Consider the following 22907-nt stretch of genomic DNA (forward strand, 5'->3'; position numbering starts at 1 on the left):
TCTGATATGCTTTTTCCAGTTCCCAGAATTGATTCTTTGTGAGAAGTAGTTTTTCCTCCCATTTCCTCCAGGCCAATTATGGCGAATGTAGTAGGAGCAACATCTAGGATTCTCCGTTTGGGTTTCTAATCCGGGGCCGGCACCTGTCTCGGCGTCCCGCCGCTGTCCCAGGCCGGTGGTGCTGGATTCCGCGGCGCTTGGGCAGAAACGAGGAATCCCCGCCAACTCCACAGGGAGGATCTATTCCCAGCCCCCTTATCCCCCTAAAAAACACCCAAACCAAAACAATCACCACAACCTAGACCGTGGGCCTCTGCGGACGGGGCAGTAGAGGGTCGGGGGCAACAAGGCACCTCGGCAGCGCCCTCTGGCGAGAGGAGAGCGAGCAGGTCCCCCGCCCGCGCCCCGCTCTGCCGCCGCCGCCGCCGCGGCGCCCCCGCCCGGCTCTCCGGGTTCACTCTCGGTCTCTCACTCCGTGAGACACAGACGGTAGCTTTCCGACCGAGCGGGGCACAGGCTGAGGCGGCGCCAGCACAACTGCCGCCGCTCGCCCCGAGGAGACCCGGGCACGAGGAAACAAGGCGAAGCCAGGACTCCTTCCCCGGAACCGACCGGCAGCTCCGCGCCCCCGCGCGACACCCTTCGCAGCCACTTCGCGGGGCGGGCCAGGACTTGGGGACGCGGCTCGGGAAGAGCCGGGGCGGGCGGCGGCGGCACGGGCGCGAGGGTGCGCGCACTGGGACTGGAGAGGAGTGAGTGGCGGGCTGGGCGGCGGCGGCCGTAGCCGCGGGTGCCTCCCCGCCTCACCGCTTCGCAGGCAGCACCGCCTCCCGGGCCGCGGCCGCCCGGCCGGGTCCTCTGCGCGTTCCCGGGCCGGGAGCCGGCACACGATGCGCCCGGCTGCGTTCTGATCGCCGCCGCGCCTCAGCCTCTGCCGCGATGATCCCCCCTGAGCAGCCGCAGCAGCAGCTGCAGCCGCCGTCGCCAGCCCCGCCGAACCATGTGGTGACCACCATCGAGAACCTGCCGGCCGAGGGCAGCGGCGGCGGCGGGAGCCTGTCCGCCTCCTCCCGGGCTGGCGTGCGCCAGAGGATCCGCAAAGTGCTGAACAGGTGAGCGGCGGCGCTGGGCGAGGGCGCGGGGGGCGGGGGCTGCTGGCGCCCGGCTCCGGGTCCCCTCCGTCCCTGGGGCGGCCCACGGGTCCTTTGGGACGGGGTTGCGGCCGGAGGAGACTGAGGAGATCGGGCGACGACGCGCTCCGCGTTCGCAGAGAGGCCGCGGCAGCTTTGTCCCGGCGCAGGGAGCCCTGGAGTGGCGGAGCTGCAGCTGGTCCGAGGCGGGAGTTCGGGGAGAGGCGGGGTTTTTCGTACCTAGCCACCCTGTATGTGTGTCCGCACTCACACCCTCCATACGCGTGCCGCCTCACTTCCCTTTCCCTCTCGCACTCCGGCTCTGCGATCGGGGGTCGGGGGGACGCGGGGACCCGGCCAGGGCTGAGGAGGGAGGCGCGGGGCTGCAGAGATGGCGTGGAAGTCCTGGGCCTCGTGCTGTCCTCCGCCCCGCCCCGCCCGGGGGCTTCGACCCCTTGCCGGGGGGGATGGGGTCGCAGCGACAGCCTAGCAGGCAGAGGGAACCCACTTCTTCAGCCTGACGCTCCAGTCGCCTCTCGGACTCTTCCTGGCTGGGAGCAGCGAAGAGAGGGCTAGAGGCCTGGAACAGACCCAGCAAAGTGCAAAACATTGCGGGCAGGGTGTGAGCCGGCGGCGCCCAGTTATTCCGAAGCGCCCATGCCGGAGGGGGCGGGTGCCGATCGCTGGCGCCTCCAGTGCTGGAATCTGCGTAGTGGATTCAGGACGTTGACGTTTTAGGATGAGGACCTGGGTTGACGTGAAAATGGGGGTACCTCTGGCACCTCTGACTCAACTGTGATGTGAAAGGGACTTTTTCTACTTAAGTAACTTGAAATGGTTGACGAGCTGAAGTAACTTGAAATGGTTGACGAGCTGACACATTAAAAAATTGTATAGGGAATGGGTTTTGTGTTCTTTTTTGTTTGGATGCGTGGGTGCCTTTCGATGCATCTGTAGGGGTAACTGTTCCAGTCGCTCTGTTCATACAGGTTTCTGTGTGGCACTGTGTTGGGTAGCAGAGATTCCCAACGAATTCACACCTAACTGTCTGGGGCTCAAAGCTCTGGTGGGAATACAAACTATGTACAGAAATAGAATCTTGAGAAATATCCTTATTTTGGGAGTATAGTTTAATTTAGTTATATCAAATCCCGAACCATTCAAGAATCCCTGGTGGAGAATTAATGCGTGCGTTAGTTTATTTGCGGGTACTTCTGTAGCTTTCCATTTATTATCAAACAGAAAGAAATTCACTCTGACGGGAGACACGAGTTGGTAATAGAACTAAGTCTTTGATTTGTAGCTGAGAATACCACCTTCCAAAAGATAAAGTAGAATAAAGCAAGAAGACGCTGGCTCAGTACATATTATGTGGGTTTTGTATTTTTTATGAATACCTGTGAGTTTTTTTTTGAATTGCAATTACCTTGTCATTGGCTGTTTAAATTTTTAATCACAATATATTTTTAATTATTATTATTTCTCATCAAACTAGAAAATATTGATGTAATATTTTGCTCAGTTTCTTTTTGCTCAATTATAAGTTATTACTGATTCCATGTAGGTTATTTCTTGATATGTAATGAATCATAGAGCCCAGAAAAACAAGATCACTGAGGTAGGAGTGAGGGGTATGTTGTCATCATACCTTGGCCAGTAGCCAGACAAGTGGTTTGCAGCAGAGCCATTTATCTGCTTGGTCTTGGTTTCTTCATTGTAAATTATGTTTAATAATACAGTACTTGTCTTACTTCCCTACCATGATTTTGAGAATTAGATAATGCTGAAGAAAACACTTGGAAAAGTATAAAGATCTACATGAATTAATGTATTCAACTCATTTTTTTTCTAAGGTAAGCCTATGGGGTAAACATAGGCAAATGAAGTTGAAGTCATGCTACGTTATGGGTAGAACCTTGTGTTTCTAATGAAACGATCTGTGACATGAATTGTACTAGTCCCAGTGTATAGAGGAGGAACTTATACTTATGTTGGGTTGACGGCATTTCATCGCAGGTATACAACCATGAATGGAACCCTAGGTTTGTAGCCTTTAGACTTAAGCTAAAACAATTATTTATTTATTTGTCTTTCAAAGTTATTCAAAAATTTCAATATAATATTTTGTATTGAGTAACTGGCTTTTCCTTATCCTTAAAGGATAAGAGGAAACTCTTTGTTTCAAGAAAGAACATTTTTAGTAAGGAGACTGAAAAATCTGAGCAAGTTTTAAAATCTCAATGGCATAATTTATTTAGCATGCTGATGGGCTTGGCTTTTGTGCCATAATTATGTCAATGAGAGCCTTAATAGTGGCTATAGAGTGATTAGGCTCTAGATAAAAGTGAGAGTATGGGGGAGAGTGAATTTTTGAGATTCTGCAGAGTGCTTGGATGTGGCTCCCCTCTGGTTTGAACCCTCATGATGTGTTGGACTAGTCAGTAATGGATATCAGGCAGGCCCATTGGGGCCTAATCATAAGCATCTTTGTCAATTTTCTAAGAACTCACGATCTGCTTACTTTCTCCTTTTTTGCTTTCTTCTTTTCCTCTTCCTCCTTCCTGAATACTTCACCCACATTGCCCTGTCCACTCATTGTCTTCATTTGTCTTCTTTCCTCTACCCTTGGCATGCAGCAACTTAGCTCCTAGCAGAAAGTGGTTCCAAATCGGGAAGCTGGGAGCCAATATAAAAAATATCCCTCCAACTTTTGACATGCAGATATATGGTTAGCAGCATTCTATTGCTGTGGGCTGGTAGGGCTAGTCTCTTCAGTGACTGAAATGGGGGCTGTACCACTGTCAGCTCCTAGCATCCCACTGGGCCAAAGGGGTAACGCTGAGACACAGAGTGGTGCAATGGGACCAGAAATATTAGACTGTGAGCAAGCCAAGCCTGGCGAATTGCCTGCCATTGGTCACAGTCTACAGGAACAACTATCTGACAACCCAGAGGAAGAACTGCAAACACATACGCTATCTATATCCTGTCTACCCAGGGAGAGTTAAAGAGAGAATTGCTCATCAATAATTAATTAAAGGTACTTCTTGCTCTCAAGAAGCTTAGAATGAAATATAGTGTTATCTTAATAAAATCTGCCTTACATTATTCAGCATCATTTTATTTCCATAGTATACTCCATAGCCTCTCCCCTTACTCTAAAGGCTTGTCGAGTTGGATTGCTGCATTTTGTACACAACAATTGGGGTATCTCATTGGTTGACTACTCCCTTTCTGTGAAACAGTTAGATTAGAATGTAATTATATTCAAGACTTGGTGAAAGAGGAGGCACTAGATAATTTTTTAAAATAATTAATGGGACATCACATTTTTTCCCCTGGTATACTCAAAATTGTTTTGGCAAAAGGATGCAAGAAATATGACAATTTAAATGCTGGAATAATTACTACTCCTTTAATATTCAAAATTGTGAACCAATCAATATATTGATTCAAACAAGGAAAAAATACGGCAAAGTCTTCTTCACATTTCCCTCCCCTCCCCTCCCCTCCCCTCCCCTCCCCTCCCTCCCTCCCTTCCTTCCTTCTTTCCTTCCTTCCTTCCTTCCTTCCTTCCTTCCTTCCTTCCTTCCTTCCATCCTTCTGGCAGGATCTTGGTCTGTTGCCCAGGCTGGAGTGCAGTGGCATGATCACAACTTATTGCAGCCTTGACTTCCTGGGCTCAAGTGATTCTCCCACCTCAGCCTCCCAAGTAGCTGGGAATACAGGTGCACACCACCATGCCTGGCTATTTTTAAAAAATTTTTAAATTTTTAGTAGAATCGAGGTCTCGTTCTGTTTCCCAGGATGGCCTCAAACTCCAGGCCTCAAGTCACCCTCCCACCTTGGCCTTCCAAAGTGCTGCAATTGCAGGCATGAGCCACTGTGCCTGGCCTTCCCTTATTTCTTAGCATGGTATAGTATATATTACCCTGCCACAGGCAATCAGAAAATGACGAAAAGAAAATACTTCAAGGGCAACAGTTGATGACCCTCTCAAAGAAACTGCTAATCAGGTAGATTTCTTAGACACATACAGGAGTAGCTACTGACCTACATATTAAAGTGCCTGAAGATTTTGTACTCTAAATGATTTCTTAATGAAATGTTTTTGAGAAATGAGTGATAGCTTGTTTTGTGTTTTGCATATGTGTGCTTTTATCTTTTCCCACATGAGTATTATTTTCAGTTGTTAACAGAAATATCTGTGAATTTCTTGTTTTGATACACTTTCTTCCCATTAAGACATACAGTGGGTTGTCTCAAATTATAAAGGGGTTTCTGCCTCTTTGAGTCTTATGGTGGGAATGTTTAATCATTAGAATGGAATCACTACTGATTCTGACTCATCCATTCATTTGATTTAGAATGAACTGATTTCCAACTTATATTTAGATTTATTTTCAAATTTCTGAAACCTTTTTGAATGTAAACCAAAGAGCATTAAGGATATACATAGAAGAGTTTGAAGCAAGCCTACATAAAATCAATGTCCAAGTAGGAAACTTACCATGTAAAATGGGACAATATGTGTACATAGCTTTTCTGAGTCATTAAATAAGGTGGACAGAACATCATGAACCAATGGATATGACTGAACTCTAGGTATTCCATACAGTTGGTGGAAACATATAATTTAGATGATCCTTTCTGATCAAGTGAGAAGGCTTTTGTTAGGAAATTAATGGTGAGAATCTTCCTCAAGCTGCTCCGTCTAAAACATGTCAAAATGAAAAGAGGAAGATCAGCTAGTAATGAGGTTGATTGATATAAAATATTCCAAGTGGAACTGGGTGGTGTGATTAAAAACAGACTTTTCTAAGATCAGTAGTAAAGAAAAGATGTCTGAAGGGTGCATTTGTTTTTAACTAAAAGGACAAAATTATAAAAATAAATGATTATACCAGTATACTTGTATTTATGCCCAGTGCTTGGAGAAACTAATGTTCACATTAAAGGGATATTTGGATTACCTCAGATAAAGATGATGCATTTTCAGGTAATTAACGTGTATTAAAATATACTTGTCTTTGTGTGATTTTCTTTGAACTTTTACTTTCTCAAAATCCTTCAGTGTCTTAGGGGCATCTTAACTGATGTCTGTTTTCACTGTACACATCTATAGATGTAGAAGGTATAGGCAATTGAGCTGCTGCTCATATCGCTCATATAGCTCTAAAGTTACTTAATGCAAGAGATGTTTTATTATGTAGTTGCCATTTCTCATAAAAATAATATGCAGCATGTGAAAGTACCACCACCAGATTTTAGTTTAGCTTGCTTGTTCATTTGCGTTCAGGCCAATGAGCATGCCCTGTACATTGTTCAGACACGTTAATTCTTGATTATGCTTCTCAAGAAGTATGCTTAGGAAGACAAACTTCAGTAGATGTATGGAAAAAACCTATGAATTTTGGGCATGTTTCTTAATGGTAACATGAACATATACAGGTCTGTATTCATTTATTCTTAAGCAGTAACTGTATGCTGAGCCTTCTTATGGAAGACACACATGTGACGAAACATTATTCTTGGGCCAAAACCTCGAAACCTATCTGGGAAACTTGACATGTGTATCACTATTTAGAATGAACGTTGTAATTCATAATCTGAATTGTTACACATAATGCCTAAATAAATGCTTCCCAATGTCTAGATATTGGAATAATGTAAATGAGCTGTTCAATATGCAATGCGTATTAACCTTGTTCTGACACTTTGGAATTATACAGGGAATCCTTGAATGTACAATAGTTAAGAAGGAATTTCACAAGAAATGTCAAAGAAAACAATAACAATAAATATTCTTTAGGAAGTATTTTCTTAGAAAAAATGTTAGTGGCAACTCAGTTAGTGGCAACATGAGTATAATTTTTTGAATTATATTATAATTTAAGTTTTAAAAATATTGTTTCAGCCAGGGGCGGTGGCTCACAACTGTAATCCCAGCATTTGGGAGGCCAAGGTGGGAGGATCATCTGAGGTCAGGAGTGTGAGACCAACCTGGCCAACATGGCGAAACCCCATCTCTACTAAAAATACAAAAATTATCTGGGCGTGGTGGTATGCACCTATAGTCCCAGCTACTCGGGAGGCTGAGGCACGAGAACCACTTGCACCCAGGAGGCAGATGTTTCAGTGAGCCAAGATCACGCCACTGCATTCCAGCCTGGGCAACAGAGTGAAACTCCATCTCAAAAAAATCCCCCCAAAAACAAAAACAAAAAGAATCCTATCTATCTATCTATCTATCCACACACACATATACACACACGTGTATATGTGTGTGTATATATAGTTTCTATTAATTTAATTTAATTAATTTAATAGAATTAATTAATAGAATTTAATTAATTTAATAGAATTAATTAATAGAATTTAATTTAAATTCTAAACTTTGTCTCAAGAATATTTACTATGTGACTCTGAGGATTAAAAAAAAAAGCCCTTAAATATAGTTTTGCAAGTTCCGAGATTATAAGCCACCAATTCCTAATACATTCCATTTAAAAAAATAATTAGAGAAACCTACTATAACTGAACAAACACTGAATAGATTTTTAAAACCAAATCATACTAATTATATACAGATTTAGAGTGACAGGGCTACAATTTGTGATCATATCTGAGTCTGAGAAAGCACAAAGCACTCTGGTCTGTCGTATAAGATAGATCTCCTCACATTCATTGATTCATTCGTGCAGGGAGAATTTTATTCAATGAGTGTTTATTGAGTGACTATTATATGTTGGGCACTGCTGGATCACAATGGCTAGTATGGCCTCTGGGTGCCATTGGTGGAGTTTCTGTTATTACCCTTTGAATATAACCAATCAAGGGAGCAATTTAACTAAAATAGAAATAAAGATAACATATACCTCTCAAAATGCTATAGTTTCAAAAATGATGTTTTCAAGCTGATCTGACAAAAAATCCCCATAAATTAGTTGTTTCACTTTTAGGAAAACTGCCCAGGTAGAAGACTGAAACATAATAAAATTACTCAACGTCTACATAGATTCAAGAAGCAGACCTTTTTTGATGAATACCATTGAGTTTGTTTCACTTAGGGCTTAAAAAAATTAAAAAAAAAAAGAGGAACAGCTATCAATGTTCATCCAACTTCAGAATGTTAGAAGGAAAAGGAGAACAGATTTGAATCCCATTCTTCTGTTCAGGGTGAACCTATCAAGGTCCTTGCCATATAACTCAAGAAAATAGAGTTTTCTGAAAATATTAATGTGCTGACAGTGCATAGGCAACTTTTTGGGACTTGGGGACATGTTTGTGCATTGCAGACGGAGAGATTTAAAATATGCAAGAGTATATTTTGTATATGGATTTTTATATATAATTTGATACAACCTAACGAGAGTGTTTGAGATGTTTGAGTTAAAATTAGCATTTAGACAATGACTCAAGTTCTCAGATTTTACCTTATAAGGCATATACTTTATATTATAAAACATTACATTGTATATTTTTCTTCTAATAACAAAGATTAGTATTCTTATCCTTTTCTAGAGAAGAAAACAAATTTATGTGGTGATACAGCTAAGTGCTTTTGTAAAACCACAGCGGAGGGAGAGAGCATGCTAGGCTGGAGAAAGGTCAGGAGGGATCAGGGGTGGCATTTGTCCTTGGCAATGAAAGATGGGTAGGAAAGGAATATGTGCAGGGAGAGGGAGGTGAGACAGGATGAGCCATTCATGGAAGTAAGAGATTGGGGAAGAATTAAGTGTCCAGTTTGACAATATTATAGGATGCGTCAATATAAAGGGAAGAAGAGGGAATTAAGGCTAGATTTGTAGGATGGGATCAGATAACAGAAAGTCTTAGATGCCCTAATAAGCAGTGAGACTTATTAAGTTATTTTAGGTTACTGAGTAGAGAAATGACATGATCAGAGATGTGCCCAAATATGATACTCTGGGGGAAAATCTATAGGACAAAAGGAGAAGGAAAAGACCAGAGTTTGGGGATCAGTTAGGAGGCTACTGCAGTCATTTAGAGGGGAAGAAATGTGAGTCTAAGTAGCGTGGAGGCAGCCAGGATGGAGAGGGAAGTGCTCTGATTTGAACAGAATCTGGACCAGGTCAGCTAAAAGATTTGATTATTTTTGAGAAGGCACTCAGCAGTGCCTGTCAAATAATGGGTATTTAATACTTGTTTGTTGAAAGGTTATTGAAAGCCACTACAGGAAAGAGATCTGCTCTCCAGGGCCTAGGGTGCTGAGTGAGCTAGAGGCTGCTGGGAGGACAGCAGCTAGCTATTCAGACCATGGGCTATGGATGCCTGCCGGACTACAGACTGTGGCCAGACAGTGATGAGAACAGAAATTGGGAGTAAGCATTTAGAAATAACTGTAGCAGTTTGAGAGAGCACTTTTATATTTTTTGTCCTAATATTTAAGAATCGGGTCTTGTATTTTGGTTTTTGTTTTTTTCCATCTCATTTTTTCTCATAATTGATTTTTATTGTATTTCACAAAAGTATTGTCTTCTATGAATTGTTTAAAAACGGGTATTTTATGACAGAATGTTTGAGAAGCACTGGTGCCAGCCAGATATCCAAGTGGAAGTAAGAGTGAATTTGGATTCTGGGAGTGCATCTAATCATGGATGGGGGAGCGGTTCCTCATTGTGGGGGCATCAGGTTGGTACTAGTCATGACCCTGAAAATCTGTACCTATAAGGTGATGATGTGGAAGCAGTAGAGTAAGGCTGACAATAGCTACAAGTATCAAGGCCCCAGCCAAATGGCCTGGTCTTCAGCTGGGGCACCTTGCCTGAAAGGGATGCCCTGGAATGTGAGGCAGGGAAACTATTTAGGAGTACAGGACAGCAGCCCAGGTCTGTAGAATGGGCAGTAAGTGGGGAGTAAGACTTTTCAGAGATCACGCAATTAAGGAGGTCACATTCTGTGTTTGGGTGACAGGAAGGTGGGTCAGGGTTACCTAGGGTCCCAACATGAGTGGCCAGACCACTGATACAGCTTCACCTCAAGCTCTGAGGAGCACAGACCAGGAGCCCCTCAGCCATTTAACAAAGAATTACTGAGTCAGGTGAGAGGCACAATCTAGCTGTTAGGGATACTTCGGGAAACAAAGCAGAAAAGACCTCCACTCTCATGGAGACTACATTCTACAAGAAAGGCAGGCAATAAAACATGAAAAAGGTATCCAACAGTGGCAAATAATATGCAGAGAATCAAAGTGGGGTGATGTGACAGAGAGGGAACAGGTGGTACTTCAATTTGGCTGGTCAGGCCTCTCTCTCTCTCTCTGATGACACTGAAGCTAAGATTAGAATGGCCAAAAGGAAATGGCCACTGGAGGGTCTGGAGGAAAGTCATTCCAGGCAGAGATGCTAAGATGAAACAAGCCTTCATAATAATGTGAAAGAAAGGGAGGCTGGAGAGCAGGAAACAGGAGAGCATAAGTGAGGAGGTCAGAGAGGGAGGCAGGTGTCAGTTCTAAGTGGGCTGGGGAACAAGTGGAAGATTTTAAGCAGAGGAGTTGTCTGGCTAATGTTTTGAAAAGACCACTCTGGCTGCTGTTGGAGAATGGATTGCGGGAGAAGTACATACCTACTAGATGAAAGAGATGTTGGAAGCTGGCTGGCCTGTAGCAACAGAAGTGGAGACAAGCGGTTGTGATCTGCAGTGGTTTGCACTGGGAGGTGGAGTACACAGGACTGGATGAGTGATTTGACAGGGCAGCTGAGGGAGAGGAATAAAGAAACATTTCCAGTTTTTTGGGCTTGAGCAATTGGGTGAGCGATGGTGCCATTTTCTAAGGTGGGAAAGACTGGGAGAGGAACATGTTTGATGGTAGGAATTAAAGAGTTTACTTTGGCAAGTAAAGTTAGAGATGTGTAGTGAAAAGGTCAAAAGAAAGCTGGAGTGTGGAATTCTGGGGAGAAGTCAGAGCTTGGAATTTGTATTTGGGGATCATGAGTCCTGGATGCATGTGTAGATAGAGAGAAAGAAGGGTACCAAGAACAATTTGGGGGACACACTAACCCTCAAACACAGAAGGACTCAGCAAAGGAACTGGAGAAGGAAGGATCTGAAGTAGGAAGGAAACCAGGAGAGTATGGTGTCCAGAAGCCAAGAGAAGAAGATGTGTCCAGAAGCCAAGAGAAGAAGATGTTTCCAGAAGGAGGCAATAAGCAGTCCACTGTGCTGAGAGTAATTGAGGAAAGGACAGATAAATGACCAGTGGCTTGGCAACACAGGGAACCCTGTGGCTGTGACAACCACAGGGTCAGAGGAGTGGTGCAGATGGAAATGTGGATGGAATGGTTTGGGAGGGAATGTGAGGTGGAGGTGTTGAGAATATGACTTTTGAGAAATTTTGTCCTAACAAGGAATAGAGTGTAGGGAGAGTCTTTTAATGGGAGAGATAATACAACAGGTCTGTGTGCTTATGGGAATGCTGTAGTGAAGAGGGAAAATTGCAGGAAGGAGTGAGATAAAGGAAGGAGGGAACCTTGAGAAAGCTCAGATGGTGGAATTCAAAGCATGGTGGGGAGGAGCTAGTCTTTGAGAGGACTAGGACACTGTCCATAGTACAGAGGAGACACTGAGAATGGGGGTGTAAATGAAGGTAATTTGGTAGATTTCATGATTTCGTGGTGGGAATCATAGGCAGTTCCTCTCTGGTGGCTTCTCTTTCTCTGTGAACTCTGAGGCAAGGATATCAATAGTGAACAAAGATGCTAGTTGTTGGGGGAGGTGTGTAGGATGTTTGTACAAAGAGAAGTGGGAAACAGTCATTTCGAAGAGTAAGAAAGGAAATATACTAAAGAAGTGTTATGTGTAAAGTTGACATTTGTGGTGGGGATTCAGTAGAGGGCGTGATGAGCAGAAAGAAGCTACTGCTGTTTAGAATCTGCGGCCTTGGAAAAGATGAACTCAGCTCTGTGCCCAAGAAGCCAGAACCATCATCTTATAAATGAGGATAGTGGGGCAGTGCATATTTGAGGGGGCTCAGTAGGACTTGGGTCCTGATTGTACTGGGGAGTGGGGTATGAGAGAGAGAGAAGAGGGAATTAAGATAATTTTAAAATAATTTTTTTTTTAAGAGACAAAGTTTCACGCCATCATCCAGGCTGGAGTGCAGTGGTGCAATCATAGCTCACTGCAGCCTGAAACTCCTGGGTTCAAGTGATCTTCCTGCCTCAGCCTCCCGAGTAGCTAAGACTACAGGTGTGCACCACCATGCTGGGCTAATTTTTAATTTTTTTTTGTAGAGATATTGGTCTTGTTATGTTCCCCAGGCTGGTCTTGAACTGGGTTCACGTGATGTTCCCACCTTGGACTCCCAGTGTGTTGGAATTACAGCCATGAGCCATCACACCTGGTGATGAGATGTGACTTAGCAATCACTTCAAGGTTTTGTGTCTGGTCCACTGGAGTGATGGTGTCCCCTTTAGCCTGTGTCGTATGTTTTGTTTCAGGAAAACAGCTTAACTTTTGGGGGTTTCAATTCTCTCATTTGTAAACTGGTTAAAATAATTCTAGTTTTTCATTTCCCCTTGGATGTTTGGGAATTTTACATGCAATAACATCTGGGAGAGGGCTTGGAAAGCTGCCAAGCACCATGTAACTGTTATCCTGGTCCCAAAATTAAAAGGAGAGCCTGGGTTTTCGTGGCTTTGCGCTGTCATCTGGCCTGTGATAAATGCTCACTGGCTTCCTCGGCTGGCAGTGACTTTGATGCACAGTCCCTACTCTGGCCCTGTCGTTTTTGTCATGAGCCTTGTCAGTCAGAGTCTGAAGTGAAACCCACCGATCTATGAACTAGGACACTAGGCTGTTTACTTCAATGTGTTCGTGTTTGTTTATATATATGTGTGCATATAAAGTATAAATATATGTAACAGAAAGTAAAAATGCATATGTATTTAATAAAAGTATAAATATATGTATTTATGGAAAGTATATAGCAAGCCTCCTCTTGGGAAGGCGATTTCAGCACTAGCATATGTTCTGCTGTCTAATTGTGCCTCTCAGCCCAGGAGCTCCGCGGTACCTGTGGTTCCTGAAAGAGAGTTTGACAGGCTTCAGGAAAGGGTTAGTGCCTCTTGAACTGGGGAGATTACAAAACGAGCGTGGGCCTAAAAGGCTCCACAGAGGCAGGCAGCGGGATGGACAGAGCGGCTCAGAGGGAAGGGACAGAGCCGCTTTAATGTGCTAATGAGGGGAAGCCCAGATGCCAGCGGGCTCAGTGGAGCTCTTTGTGACGCCGGGTTCCCGGGGCTGGCTGGAGTCTCTGTCCCTATCTGGATCCTGCTGCAGGCCGGGGAAACACTGCGCTCTTAGAGAGGGGCCCTGTCCTCCACAGATAGCCCCGCAGACCCTCGGAACGCGGGTGGACGGGGAGGGCGTGCGCGAGCCTCGGGGCTGGGTGGTGGCTGCAAAAGGGAGAACCAGGAGGCGGGGGAGGGGCGCTCGGACTACAGAGGACCGGACGGGGGCGAGTGTTCCGTGGGGTGTGTGGAGTAAGAGCTGGGAAGGACCTTTGTAGCTTTGCGAAATTAACCGTTTTTCCTCCACAACTGCCAGCTCGGCGAATGGCCTTCAAGCCCATCCAACAGGAGATAATCTGTCCTTGGAACTAGGGCAAGTCAGTTTTTAACTACTTGCGGAGAAAGTCTGAAACGTCACAACCAACCAAACAAAAATGACCACCACCCAGTGAGTGCTGGAATGAAATTCATGTTCTGGTTATTTCATTCAGAGATGGCTCCAAGATTGCTAGATGGGAGGAGTTAGAGCACCCATTGAGTGGCAGCTGGGTCAGGGGGTTGTCTTGAAGTAGTGTTTGCATATCAAGAACACAGTTTACTCGTTCTAATCCATACAAAGAGTATGTTTACTCGTACTAATCCATCTGCTAATGGAAAGATTGGGTAATGGGAGCTCCTCCAGCCACCCTTAAATGCTGCCTCTAGATTGCATTATAAAGTCTTGGGTCATAACTGTCTCTGGAAATATAAGTTCCCAGATAAAATAGACAGATGAAGATGATCGATCCATGATATCTTGACTTTTGTGTCCTATATTTCCTTTCTGAATATTCATGGGGGATATATAAATATTTAAATATAACATATATAATGTGTTATATATGTTATTTCTCAAATAATGAATATGAGATATTATTTGTAATGAGTCTTTGTCTATCCGCCTATCTGAGTCTCCTTTTGTGCTTTGCTCTATTTCTCTTTGACACACACACACACACACACACACACACACACACACACACACTTAGACTGATAGGTAGAGGATAGTCTTCCACTTAATTGATGATAGCCCCCCAACTTTTTTTACTATGTTTTTTGGGAGGAGAGCTCAAGAGTTAGTTCAAGAAGAATGATTCATTTTTAAAGTGCTTCATTTCTATTTTGGAGTCACACTGAATTGATACCACCTAAGAAAAATAGAAGCATTTAATGTAGAATTACCCATGAGCTAGCTATATTTGGAAGTGTGAATGCACCTGTAGAACAGTCACCCCGTAAGGGGTTTCCCCCCATGTTCCTGAGCCATATATGGCTTCATTATAACACTTCAGTTCCAGGTGACAATAAGTACTGTGACTTGGATTTCAAATTTTACTCTTTTTTAGCTGTTCTAACAGTTTGTGTGATTTTAGTGCCTTTCAGGCAAAATTCTTCTATTTTATATAAAAAATTTCTCCTTGTTGCTTCCCATCTATTTCCTGCCCCTAGTGGGATACATGCCTTTTGGATTCACCTTCCTTAGTGAAAGCGGGGTGCTTTCAAGCCTAAAGAAGTATAGGCAATGAGGTGCTTGCTCGCACTAGTTTTAGAAAATTGATCACTTGCAACTCTTAGGCTGATAAATGAACTCATTTGTGTCCAAAGCAAAGAGACCCTAATTATTACTTCCCTGGCCCCAAAGTTAATTCTAACCTGAGAGCATGCCTTCCACAATGATGGAAGAAAAACACCATTTAATGCATTTATAGCAGTGGATATGAGATTGTTCATTTTGGATATCAATCGTCAAAGAAAATAGTGATTATGAAAAAATGTAAATGGGAATGTAGGTAGAATAAACTGGTGTACTGGACTTGCAATTGGCTAGGCTGTGGCTTGGTGAATTAAGACAACAACAAAAAAAGATTTCTTAGCCAAATTGTCATCTTTATTGTCACAGCTAGAAAGCCATTCATTGGATTTAAGATCCAAGGATTCTCTTCCTTTTTAGTTGCTATTGAGCAAGCATGTAAAGGCCGGAGTCTACAAAGTACTTTTTTTCTAAAAGAAACTTCCACAGCCTGGTATATTCCACCACCAAGAGTGGTTGGAGGAGATAACACTTGTTTAATGAGTTAGTGGTGTGCTTATGGTAGGCTGGGGAAGAAAAGCTAAGAGAGTTGTATGGTAGTTAGGTAGTCCCAGCTCAAAGTAAGCATGGGGAAGGGAGAACAACATTTTCTTATTCTCATTCATAAATACTTTCCTGAACAAGTTCTACCAGTTAGATATTAATTTGTGTTAAATTTCTTCTGTATATACATCACCCTGGGAAAATTAAACAAAATTAGATTTATATCATTTGCATGTTACTTTAAGGACAGCGTAGTCCTAAATGTGATTAGCAGATGCAAAGAAGTATAAGGTTAGGTCCCTGCTCTCAAGTACACATATATTTTTATTTGTATGTATTCATGGAGTACAAGTGCAATTTTGCTACATCATTAAGTATATTTTAATTTAGTTAATCAGTTATTATTTTAGTAATCAACTTGATTGCTTTCCCTTTAAGAGCTGAAATCAATCACAGAGAAGGATGGGAGCATTACTTGAAGGCATCTTTAGAACATGGGACATTGGACATTAGGACAGGTCTGATTGCAGTGCTACATGCTTGTAGCTTGCCCTGTCACTGGACTTTCATTATGTGGGATAATTAATATCCTCTTTGAGCCAGGTTTAGTTGGGATTTGTTTAACTTGCAGCTGAAAGCATCTCTAAGCATCTTCCTGTGTTACCAGCAGCCACTTTATGACCATGAAGTTGGGGTTTTACAGGGGAGCAAATTGTATCACTAGAGAGTTGGAAGCATTTTGGGCTAGCGGAGAACACATAAGCATGGAGAGCTTAGAGATCATCTTTGCTATCTTTAAAATATGTTCAGGACCCTCCACCAATGGAATCAAACATCATTTCACCAGATTTTCAGAGGCACACTGGTCAATAAATGTTTGAGAATATATCTGTGCAACAGCTATGCAAATTTTGACAAGTTTTCTGAAATACATGGTTTCTAAATCCCTGCAAACTCTTAAAATCCGTGATTATACATGACAATACAGCCCAAAGTCCTTCTGACAAACCAGATGAAGTTTATTTCTAAAGCATATGTATAGTCTTTCTTCTTAATGTGCTGGCACCTCAGAATAAAACTACAGACCAGCCATTTCAGCAGTCATTCCATGTGTGCTTGTGGCCTACAGGCAGACAGCCCATGCAGAGTTTAGAAATTAAACGTCTTGTGTGCTAAAGCTAAGCTCCGAAGAAGGAATTATTAGATACCCCAGTATACTGCAATAACCTTGCAAAAGTGGGTTCAGTTTAACTTGATAGGTTTTCTGTACTGGAATAGAATGGAAATTGACATACATGTATATATATATATAAAATATATATATACACACATATATGTGTATATACACATATATGGAATAGAATGGAAATTGACATACATATATACAAATACATATGTGTGTATATATACATATATGTACATATACACATATACATATGTATATATACATATACACATTACATATATGCACTACATATGTGTGTACATATATACACATGTATATACACATATACACATATGTGTGTGTACATATATGCATATGTGTTATGTACTAGATTAACTGACACTTTAAATATGTATACATATATAGGGAATAGAATGGAAATTGACATACATATATACACATACATGTGTGTACGTATATACATATATACACATATGTATACACACATATGTGTATATACACATATGTACATACACATGTGTATATACACATATGTACATACACATGTGTATATACACATATGTACATACACATGTGTACGTACACATATGTACATACACATATGTGTACGTACACATATGTACATACGTACACATATGTGTACGTACACATATGTGTATATACACATACGCATAACACATATATACACATACCTATATGTGTGTACATATATACATATGTATATACATATATACATATATGTCAAGTTCCATTCTATTCCATATATATGTGTATTTATATATATTTAAAGTTTCTGTTAACCTAGTTGGCTTTTAAATTCCTGCTCCAGAAAACACAAATGTAACACCTTGAGGAGGAGGGCAATGCCAGAAGGTTGTTTACTGTGACAAGCTTTCTTTTCCTCTCTCGAGTACATGTTGCTTCACTAAAGCAGGGTGTTTTATCCAGTGTGAAGTGATAGAAACTTGCTTTATAATATTATCAAGGATCTGCCTACATAAAGAAGAATAATGAAGTCATTTGGCTTACATTTTTGATATCATTTGTATTGCCTCTGTGCAGGGTTGAGTGAAGCAGTTTCTATAGCTGCTGTAAGCAATAAGCCTCTAAATGTTAAATGCTGACTCAACATAAGCATGTCTGCAGAAGAAGATGATTAGCTTGAAGAGAAGCTAGCATCAGCAAGAAGAAATTCAACTACACATTCAAAAGGAATATAGAGTATTTACATGTGACATCTTCAGAAGCCACCTGAGAAAGAGAAAAACGTAATTGTGTTACATGGAAATAAGTGTGTTATCTCCCTTCTATCATTGACATTTGAGATTTTGTTCCCCAAAGTCTTGCATTGGTTTTCTCATCTAGTAAATCCATTTTACCTCAGATAGTTAATCTAAGCCAATTAGTTTATGGCATTTCTCTGGAGTCCAGGGCATGGAGATTGTTGTTGGTCTTGGGGTGGGCAAAAGTCCTGGGTTGGTACAACCAGATTGAAGATAAAGGACTTGCATTTAGATGGGGGAGGAGCTGTCCCTTTCTCTTGCTGAATTTGACAAAGCCATCTTGCTACCAGCTGCTAACAGTAGCCACTTTATGACCATGAAGGAAACCAGCAGTAGGATGTTACTAATGCAAAGGACAGCAGAGTGGACAGAAGGAAACTAGCTGGGTCCTTGGAGATATTATTTAGCTACTGATTGCAGTGCTACATGCTTGAAGCTTGCCCTATCACTGGACTGTCATTATGTGGGATAATTAATATTCTCTTTAAGCCAGGTTTAGTTGGGGTTTGTTTGACTTGCAGCTGAAAGCATCTCTAACTAATATACACCTCTTTTACTCTGGCCTGAGACTGATGACCTTTGAATACAGTTCAGGGCCTTTTCATTTCTTTCAGTCTGGACACATCTGTCAAGGAAGAGCAGGGGCAGGTTTGCTCGAGTGTGTGATGTGTAGGGTGGTTTGCCCAAGATGTAGTTCTGCTGAGGGTAGAAAGAATGGGCTCTATGGTAGGTGTCATCCATACTGATCTGTATATCCATACCAGTCTGTGGCACCTTTGATAATCCAAATCAGGTCTGGATTAGACAAATATATTGAGGAGCTTGAAGTACTGGGTGAAAGGCCCCCACTCCATGTCATCATCCATTTATTTATTTGATAAACATTTATTCTGAGCCTGCTTTGCCCAGGCTGGTGCTGGCATTGGGTATATGAAAGATCTCACACATTATAATAGAAAACCATGGGAGCACTCAATAAAAGGAGTTGGGGAAGGCATCTAAGCATATGACAGTGATATGGTTTGGCTCTGTGTCCCCACCCAAATCTCACCTTGAATTGTAATCCCTATAATCCCCACATGTCAAGGGTGGGACCAGCTGGAGGTAATTGAATCATGAGGGTGGTTTCCGCCATGCTGTTCTCTTGGTAATGAGTGAGTCTCATGAGATATGATGGTTTTATAAGCATCTAGCATTTCCCCTGCTTGCACTCATTCTCTCTCCTGCTGCCCTGTGAAGAGGTGCTTTCTACCATAATTATAAGTTTCCTGAGACCTCCTCAGCCATGGGAACTGTTTGTCAATTAAGCCTCTTTTCTTTATAAATTACCCAGTCTTGAGTTTTTTTCATAGCAGCATGAGGATGGACTGATACACACAGCTGTGCTGACAACTAGAAAAAGAGGACATAGCCAGAATTAAAAGAGGAGTGTGTGTGTGTGTTTGTGTTTGTGTGTACATGTGCATGTGCACATATGTGGTGGCAGTGGGGGTTATAGAGAATAGAGTTTTAGGCAGAGGAAACAATACATTAGAAGCCTGTGAGTGGGTGAGTATGTGATGAATTCTGGGAAATGAAACAGGTTCAGATGGCTGCAGCCATATATGAGAGGAAGAGATGTCAGAGGCTGGAGGAGTAGGTAGGGGCCAGATCATGCAGGGCGTTGGAGTTAAGTTGTGTATTTTGTCTTAAGAGCACTAAGTAGCATTGGAGACACTAAGCAGAAAAGTAACATGACTGATGTGTTCATAAGATCTGGCTGCCTGCAGTATAAACAGTGAATTTGAGTAGGGGAGCCCAGGTAGGAGACAGTTGCAGAGGAGAAATGGAGAGTTATGATGTACTCTAAAGTTACATTCTAACTACCCTTTTTGAAACCACGGGTTTTGATTGGTAATTACTGCATAAAAGAAATGTGAATTGAGTTTGATGCTGATCAATGTTTGATTTCATTTGGTGTACCAACCTCGTGACCTCAGACAAGTTATCTAAACTCACTGAGCTTTAGTTCCATCATCTGTGAAATTCAGTAAGAGTACCTACCTCATAGGGATACTGAAGAGGATTAAAGATGGTAATATATTTATAGTTCTTGGCACCATGCCTGAAACATATTAGTCATTATAATGATTAATATTTAGCATAATGCATGTGTAAGGAAGAAGCACAAGAATGAAGGCAGAAGAAGAGAGTCTTTCTGAGCTCCTTCATGGTCTGAGAGTTGAGATTCACATGAAAATCGCAAAGTGTAACTATGATGCTATCCTTTTATTCTTTGGGAGTGGGACTTGTAGTTATTATGTAGGCATCACATTTCTAATAATCTTTGATCCTGAAAGAAGCAGAAGTAAAAGTCAAGACAAAACTGCAAAGCAGAAGGTGTGCTTATTTTTGGCTAAGAGGAAGAGGAGGGAAGGCGTGTTGACCTCACAGGGCAGGGAGAGAAGGAGTCTTATCCCTGGGAGATGCTGGGAGCAGGGCCTTCAAAAGACCTGTGCTTTTGCAGTGAGAACATTCTGCAGAGACACACCTGGAAGCTGATGAAAGTAGGTGTACATCTTTTAGGGCAGGGACTTCTGTTTGTTTCTCTAATCGCTTAGAACAGTGCCTGCCATATGGTAGATATTGTAGTCAACAAATATTTGTTGAATGAATGAATGAAAGGTGATGGGATGGATGTGCTTCCACCAAGTTTTGAGTTCTGGGATTAAAATTTCTGCCAGGGCATAGACACATGCTGTGTTGGGTTCCCTCCATTTGTTGCCTACAAAGCAGCCTTGTACTTTCTATTGCAGCCATTAGAGGAGCTAATCAGAGAAGCTAATCAATAGCTGATGAACTGATTCATGGAGATAGATTTCTCGAGCCAGAGTTTGAAAGAAAAGAACAGATTCTTTCCTTGAACTGTGTAAGCAGCTAATTTTAGTCAGCAGGTGTTGCAGCTTTTAAAAGGCATTTGGCAGGGTTTCCTTCTACTCCCATTTCATCCAAAATATGTAACTTTCATTGCTCCCATTCCACAAACATGCTGCTTTGTGAGTGTTTTCTGAGTAGAAAAGGGAATTGTGGGAAAGTATAATCAAGAAAAAAAATGAAGTGCTTAGCTCAGAACCTGGCCCCAAAGAAAATGGGAAATAAATGAGAGCGAATATAGAACTGCCATTCACAGAGTCTGGATGGAGGAAAGAGATGGCGGGTAGACACTGCTTCATGCTGAACGTGGAGGAAATCTCTGCATCACTAGAGATAATGTGTTGCTTTTAGCTTCCGCAGTCTGAATCAATTTCTGTATCCAGAGCCTTGGCTTATAATTTTACACATCAATACCTATTTACTTAGGGAAGGGCCAATTAGTTTTCTTTATGCATTGCTTAAAAACAAACAAATCCCCTCCAAATCAATTGGTGAAAACAACATAACTTAATGCCTTGAAAAAAAATGGATCCTTAGGAAAATAGTTTGATACATAATTCTGAGATGAGAACCAGGCCTCCAGAATAGTTATTTTCCATGATAAATTTCTAATCATTAATTAGATGTATGCCAGAAGTTGATAACACATATAAGCCGTAGATACTAGTTTGCTCTATGTTCATACAGTGCACTGTGAGATTCCAGACGTAGGTCTTTGATGAAGACAGTGTGGACATTTTTTGCTTTTTGGAGAGCAATTGCACAAGTCAATCAAGTATGCTAACAGCTTGCTTCAATGAGCTGTACATGGTCTGCAGTTATGGATCATGTCTCACCAGTACTACAAAGGGGTTGGAGAACAGCTAGGTAGTTACGGTGACTGTGAAACTGGCCCAGTTGTCCCATAGAATTGATGCTTATAGTTTCTATTGAATAAACATAGAAATTGACCCTCCTAGTCTTAAAAACTTGAGAAACCACATTTGCCTTATCTGAGTTCCTTTTTCAGGAAACCAATCATCAGGTCTCCCAGATAGTATGAAGGAACTGAAACTTACGAGATCACCACATCCGAACAATGAGATGCAAGACCCCTCACCCATCATGATTGCCTTTCTGACCATCGGCTTCCTTTTGACCAACTCTTCTTTCTTACCCCTCTCTAATTCCTGTTTTCCCACACATGGTTATATTTCTTCCCTGCTATATAAATCCCTAATTTTAGTTTGTCAAGGAGATGGATTTGAGGCTAATCTCCCATCTCCTCAGCTGCAGCACCAGAGTAAAGCCTTCTTCCCTGGCAATACTCATTGTCTCAGTGACTGGCTTTTTGTGTGGTGAGCAGCAGGACTTAGACCAAATCCCTGGCATTTGGTAATAATTGTGTCAATAGGATCTATCTATCTATCTACTATATTTATATGTAAGTATAATATATTCACATTTGTATATATGTGTATGTATTTATGTGTGTGTGTGTGTGTGTGTGTGTATAGAGAGAGAGAGACAGAGAGAGAGATTGATTTACTTTAAGGAATTGGTTTTTGTAACTGTAGGGGATGGCAAGTCTCAAATTTGTAGGGCAAGCCAGCAGGCTAGAAACTCAGTCTGGGTTTCTATGTTACAGTCTTGAGGCTGAATTTCTTCTTCTCTGGAAAACTTCAGTTTTTGCATTTAAGACCTTCAACTGATTGGATGAGACCCACCCATATTATCAAGGGTTATCTGCTTTACTTAAAGCTAACTGATTGTAAAAGCTAATGACATCTATAAAATACCTTCATAGCAAACATCTAAACTAATATTTGACTGAACAGCTGGGAACCATAGCTTAGCCAAGCTGACACATAAAACGAATCATCACAGTGATAATGACAATTAATGGTAATAGTGAGGTTACTCTCAGATGTCCTGGAATTACTACGTATCAGCCACTTTGCTAAGTTTTTACGTTTATTATCCTGCTTAATCCTTTCAAACCATCTCCATTTTAAAGATGAAGATACTGAGCCAGAGAGGTCTGCTAAA

The 22907-nt window shown here is 42.1% G+C and overlaps 1 protein-coding gene across 1 annotated transcript in view; it reads left to right on the forward strand.

Moving 5' to 3' along the window:
• The first annotated feature begins 467 nt into the window (after positions 1–467).
• The window catches only part of SLC35F1 (solute carrier family 35 member F1), a 409574-nt gene continuing 387134 nt past the window's right edge, over positions 468–22907 (forward strand). Inside the window, exon 1 of the mRNA XM_063605436.1 lies at positions 468–1112. Within this exon, the coding sequence (XP_063461506.1) occupies positions 940–1112 (173 nt within the window). The 5' untranslated portion in view covers positions 468–939. The remainder of the gene's footprint in view (positions 1113–22907) is intronic.

This window comes from Pan paniscus, chromosome 5, assembly GCF_029289425.2.
Source record: "Pan paniscus chromosome 5, NHGRI_mPanPan1-v2.0_pri, whole genome shotgun sequence".
In the NCBI taxonomy this organism is placed as follows: Eukaryota; Metazoa; Chordata; class Mammalia; order Primates; family Hominidae; genus Pan; species Pan paniscus.